The following is a 5,877-nucleotide window of genomic DNA, read 5'->3' on the forward strand; positions in this document are numbered from 1 at the left end:
CCAAACAAAGATCATTTTGCCCCGTAAGATTTAAAATTCAATGTATTAGGCCCTCAGGAATTAGTGTCTCCTAAGCACTTTGCTCACTTTGCAGCTGCTTTTGAAGCACCCAAGAAACACGTGCCCAGTTGTGCCAGCAGTGAACCCCTCAGCTCTCATTTGTGATGTAGGTACATCCAACATCCCCTGGGGAAAAGTGGGGGTGCCCCAGCCTGGCTCAAAAGGAGCTCTTGGACCTTCAGGCATGAATAGCAGGCTCAGCTGAGAACAGTTTATTGCTCATTAGTGCTCTCAGGGCTGTGATGTTCTCAAGGTCAGGGGTCAGATAAATAATGTGGACTATCAAAAGAAAATTCCAGGTGTTGGGATGGAAATAAAACCTGCTGGGGGGAGTGGGTTGCCCTCACTGCCCATTCCTGACCCTCCAGCAGTTTGAGCAAGCCACAGGGATTCACACAGCGGGTGATTTTGTGATTTTGTTGAGGCCATTTCCTTGCCTGGCAAGATAACACAGACTCAGGAAATGAGCAATTCCAGTGTCTCTCATCCATACACCAATATATTCTCTTCACGTTTCCTAAATAAACTGGTCCGAGGCAGAAGGTGCCTGATCTGGTCCCTGGCACAGCCCAGCGTTTGTAGCTGAAGATGCTGCTGACATCTATGGTCAGCCTGGGGAACTGGTGTTTAAAAGTCTTGGAATCACAGGCTGGATTGGGTTGGAAAACATCTTTAAATTCCTCTCAATCCACCCCCTGCCATGGGTAGGAAGACTTTCCACTATCCCAGGGTGCTCCAAGTCACATCAAACTTGGCCTTGGACGCTTGCAGGGATGGGGCAGCCACATATGCTCTGGACACCCTGTGCCAGAGCCTCACCTCCCTCACAGGGAAGATTTCCTTCCCAATATCCATCTAACCCTGCCCTCGGGCACTGGGAAGCCTTGCCTCCCAATCCTGTCCCTCCAGCCCTTGACACAAAATCCCTCTCCAGCTCTCTTGGAGCCCCTTTAGGCACTGGAAGGGGCTGTCAATGAGTTGTGGTGTTCATATGGATTTAACCAAATTGCCACTGTTATAAAATAATAAGAAATTACCTCAGAAGTGAAAACTACTCTGAAGATATAAAAGTAATACTGACTGGGTTTCCAGCTGAGTGTTCTCCTTAGGAGATTCTCTGGACTACACCTCTTGCCCAAAGACTGTAGAAATCCCCTTTCACAAGGAAAACCTGTTAGGTGCTGTAACATTACAGCCAGTACAGTGATACAGCAAATTTATCCGTAAATTAATTTTCAACATAGTGCATGACCCCTCTTTACCACATTAAACTTCACTATTAATTATATTGTTGGACTGAAGCTCTTCTTGAGACTGATGGAAATCCTTCAGCACAGGTGTCAGCATAGGTGCAAACTCTCAGCATCCTAAGATCCACACAGTGCCATTTTAAGGAGATTTTTATTGGAACAACAATAGCTGGGGAAAAAAAAAACCAAAAAGCAACCAGGCAAGCTTTTTTTTTTTCCCCTACAAGTCTGGTCTTACTTATAATTTTTATTTTGGGTTGTCTGAAGCTCCTGAGCTTTAGCACTCTCTCCCTTTCTAATTTTTTCCCTTATTTTCAGAAGAGCTGGGTGCTATTCCTGTTTCCCTATGGACTCAAAGAGTAGCAGCAAGGGCACAGCTGGAGCTAAATCAGCTCCAGCCCCAGGGAGTGTGGGTTGAAGGTCACTCTCCCGTATTCCCATTGGGGCAGAAAAGCAGCCAAGTTAACACCTTCTCCTGTATTTTGTTCCTATTAAAAACTCAGCTTTAGGACTGCAGGTCCTGACGGAAACATTTGGATTTTATCCGTGCAGAGAGAGCATATTTATTTGTTTATTAGGGGCAAAAGCAGTTTAGTTGCTCCTTAATTCCAAGTGTTGCTCTTTCCCGAGGCTCCCAGCAGGGTGGGTGTGTACCACAGGGACACATATTTGATCCCAGGCATCTCCTGTGCCCCTCACATCCCTCTGCAGCCTCCTGTGTTCCAGCTTCATCGGGTTTTATCTGTTTAACGAAGTGTGAGAGCAATCCAGCACAGGAAGGATGTGGAGCTGTTGGAGTGAGTGCAGAGGAAGCACCAAAATGTTCAGAGAATGGAGCAGCTCTGGAGGAAAGGCTGAGAGAATTGGGATTGTTTAGCCTGGAGAAGTTTCAGGGTGGCCCTAACTTGGCCTCCCAGTGCCTGAAGGAGCTGGCAAGGAACACGTAGAGAGACTCTTTACAAGGGCCTGGAGTGCCAGGACAGGGGGAAATGGCTTCCCACTGCCAGAGGCGGGGGTTAGATGGGGGCTTTCCCTGTGAGGGTGGGGAGGCCCTGGCACAGGTTTCCCAGAGAAGCAGTGACTCCCCATCCCTGGAAGTGTCCAGGGCCAGGTTGGATGGGGTTTGGAGCACCCTGGGCTAGTGGAAGGTGTCCCTGCCCATGGCAGGAGGTGGAATGGGATGAGCTTTGAGGTCTCTTCCAACCCAAACCATTCTGGTATCTGTGATTCAGGTATCCATGAGCCTCCTCAACTTTCCCCCTTCCCACCTGGCACAGCCTGCATGGAGCAGCTGATGATGGATAATGGCTGAGGGGATGCAGGTGATGAGCAGATCTGATCAGAGCCCAGAGGTGTTTGATGTCTCCCAGGCATTTTTAGATGAGAAATGGAACTGAGGATATGCTTGTTTGGCAGGTCAAAGGGACAGGAAAGAGCTGCCACTGGTGCCACCATGGGACCTGTCACTGTTTTCTGTGGTGTCAGGGCAAAGAAATCTGTGGCTTGTTCAGATTTTCCCCCTTAATTTACATGAACTTTTAAAATTTTCTATTAAGGAGAAATCAATTCCTACTTCTCATTCAAGCTAGAACTGCTTTTCTGTAACAATTCTGCTTTTTATCAATAGACCTTTCAGGAAGAGGTTTTTACAGCATTCACTGCTTTCCCCACCAGGCTGACCTATGAGAGTTGCCACTAAACTCTCCTGATGTGCTAAATTTAAATTTTAACAGCCCCCTAAATTCCCCGGTTCATCTGCTCAAGAATACTCTCATATTTCAGGGAGCTTCTGAGGAAAAGCAGAAGCAGAACCCCTGACATTAAGACCTATCACAACGCCCCACTTGCTTCTTTCCCATTAATTACCCCAAAAGTTAACTTTTGGGCTCCCCCAAAAGTTATGTGGCAACATTAGAACAGCCCAAATAGCAAGTTTTATTTAGTTTTAGCCATTTATTGCTCTGCCAGCTTTCAGAGTTCTGAAACTTTGGAACAACTAGTTTGTGTTAATTAAACTTCATCTCTAATCAGAGCAAGTTTCAGCTGCCCACCCACCTCTCCAGTGCCTTTCCAAATCCAGTTTCCCATCTTCGGACAAAGAAATCTTCGTTAACAGCTTTTACTACAAAAAAGACTACAATGAAAACTACAATAAAGACTACAATAAAGACAGGTGTGGGCTCAGAAGGCTTCAGTTCATTAAAAAATGAAGATCTGCTTTTCAGAAACAGAACACCCACAATCATGCAAGTCTTAAGCAAGCACAAGGCAGTCAGAAGATAAAAGACAAAACCTGCCCAAAATTCAGGAGGAACTCAAGCAAACCAAGATGAAAATTAAACCGGTGGTTTACAATGAATATGAAGTGTCAAACAGAAAAAATTAATTTATCCAGTGTTCACACCATCTCTCAGACTTTTAGTCTTGTACAAACGCTGAAAAGAAGCCATAAAAATTTGTAAAAAACTACAATATTTTGTATCAAATCCAGCTAGTCTAGGAGGAGCATTTTAACATGAAAATCGAGGGCAGATCAGATCTCCTCTTCTTCCAAGCAGTCTCCATCTTTGGCAGGATCCAGTGGCAGGGGCGGAGCTCTGTAAGGAGCATTATTTTAGAAGCATTAGCAGAAACCAGCTCTGGTTTGAAAGGCTAACAAAAACCTTTTCCCAAAGCCCATGTGACCCAAAAGCCTCAGACAGCACCCCGAGGCATCAGGACTGACGGGGGCTACTTTATCCAGAGTGCTCCGAGCCCAGATGCAGCTCCAGAGACATTCCTTCCAAACTGGAAAGATAACATTCCACACCAAGACACCCCTGGCTGGTCCCTGCACGTCCTGGACCCCAAGGACTGCACGCAGGTTCCACACTTCTCTTTGGAAGCTGCACAACTCCCACCTCATGCCTGAGTTTCCACCTGACAAACTTACGGAACAAAAAGCTTGTGCAGTTGAGGGAGTACAGTTCTTGCTTCTTCCAGAAAACACTAGGAAGCTGCAAATTGTTTTGGATGGGGAAACTCTGTGTTCTCACCACCTTGTTCTTTTTCAGCCTAACAAACTCCAAATTAAAGGGATGAAAGTTTTCCTGTGCTACAGCAAATGTTTTCTCTTTCACCAACAGGTGGGATGCACTTAAAAGCCTTTGTCTGCTTGTCCTGCAGGACAGTTTGGGGCTGATTCTTATGGGCTCCCCCTTGGCAGTTCCCAAACTCAGTTTGGGAACACCTATATTTGGTGGAAAAATAGAGGTTCAACCCAGAATTCTCTATGGAAAACATTCCGTAAGACAACATCTCATACTGCTGCCTTTTTAGTTAGTACTGCAGCCCACAGGTTAATCTCTGAGGTTTCAGCTTGGAAAAGCCATTCAATTCTCGGCACATGGAAGTTGTTAGTGCTCTCCTAAGGTTTTCCAGAACTTTGCTCTGCTGTTATGTCTGAGCAGTGAGAACTTGCCCCAACTACCAGTTACTGCACCCATTTTCAGGAGCCTCGATGAGGTCCCTGAAAACTTTGCTGAGAAGCATCACTTCCATGAGGATACAGAGGTCAGGAGACACACTGTCAACTTGTCAGCAGCTGCTTGCCCTTTCAAACATGGAGTTTGAAGATCACAAAAAGATCACAACTTGCTCCCCCTAACTTATGCCACCTCTTGCCCCAGCACCCACTCCAGGCCGCTGGTCCCAGGCGTGTCTCCATCGGGATCCTGGTTCTCCTTGGATGGGAGCTTCAGGAAGTCGCTGATGCCCCTTTGCCAGGCGGGCACCGGCCTCACACAGACCCGGTTCAGCCCCACAGGGCGCCTGTCACCTGCGGGGAGTGCGATGTCACTGCTGGGGAGCCAGGAGGGGAGCAGGAGAAGGGAGGGAAACATGGGAAAAGAGAGGGATGAAATAAAGGCAGGGGGGAAGGAAGGCAGGAAGGCGGGAAGGAAGGAAGGAAAGGAAGAGGAGGAAGAAAGGGAGAAGGAGGGAATTAAAGAATAAAGAGCGCAGTGAGGGAGGGGAGGAAGGAAGGAAGGTCAAAGGGCCGAGTCCCGCCGCGCTCACCTCTCTTGCTGGGCAGCGGCGTCCCCGCGTTGATGCTGCAGGAGCCCAGCGCCTTCCGGGGAGCGCGGGCAACCAGCACTGCGGAAACAACGGGACAGCGTGGGGACAGCGTGGGGACAGCGTGGGGACAGCGTGGGGACAGCGTGGGGACAGCGTGGGGACAGCGTGGGGACAGCGTGGGGACAGCGTGGGGACAGCGTGGGGACAGCGTGGGGACAGCAGTGGCACTCAGAACCCGGCTCAGCTCAGCTCAGCTCAGCCCGTCCCGTCCCGTCCCGTCCCGTCCCGGTCCCACAGCACCGCCGCCCCGCGGCCCCTCACCCTTGCGGAAGGCCCCTCCGCGCTGCTCCGCTTTGGTCCGCGCCATCCCGGGCCGGCAGTGCCCGGGCCCGCCCCGGCAGCGCCATTGGCCACAGCCCGCCAATGGAGCGCGGGGCCGCCCTCGTTCCGCTCCCCTTCCCGCTCTCCTCTGCTCAGGCGAGATTTTGGGAAGGAATTCCCTGTGGGGGCA

At 49.3% G+C, this 5,877-nt stretch overlaps 1 protein-coding gene across 1 annotated transcript; it reads right to left on the reverse strand.

Moving 5' to 3' along the window:
- Nucleotides 1–3,415: 3,415 nt before the first annotated feature.
- On the reverse strand, nt 3,416–5,861 carry PCLAF (PCNA clamp associated factor). The gene is made up of 4 exons (XM_058846501.1): nt 5,688–5,861; nt 5,367–5,444; nt 4,986–5,127; nt 3,416–3,907 (listed from the first exon to the last, which is right to left on the reverse strand). Exons 1-4 carry the CDS (start codon nt 5,731–5,733, stop codon nt 3,844–3,846), a joined length of 330 nt encoding a protein of 109 aa, XP_058702484.1. The 5' UTR covers nt 5,734–5,861; the 3' UTR covers nt 3,416–3,843.
- Between the last annotated feature and the right edge of the window lie 16 nt (nt 5,862–5,877).

The sequence above is a fragment of the Poecile atricapillus genome, chromosome 11 (genome assembly GCF_030490865.1).
Source record: "Poecile atricapillus isolate bPoeAtr1 chromosome 11, bPoeAtr1.hap1, whole genome shotgun sequence".
NCBI lineage: Eukaryota > Metazoa > Chordata > Aves > Passeriformes > Paridae > Poecile > Poecile atricapillus.

Excerpts from the sequence above, each read along its gene's own strand:
- PCLAF (XM_058846501.1), bottom strand. The coding sequence starts at position 5,733 with ATGGCGCGGACCAAAGCGGAGCAGCGCGGAGGGGCCTTCCGCAAGG. Across the intron at positions 5,445-5,687 it reads CGGAGGGGCCTTCCGCAAGG|TGCTGGTTGCCCGCGCTCCC; the intron begins GTGAGGGGCCGC and ends TTGTTTCCGCAG. Across the intron at positions 3,908-4,985 it reads CCTGGGACCAGCGGCCTGGA|AGCTCCGCCCCTGCCACTGG; the intron begins GTGGGTGCTGGG and ends TGCTCCTTACAG.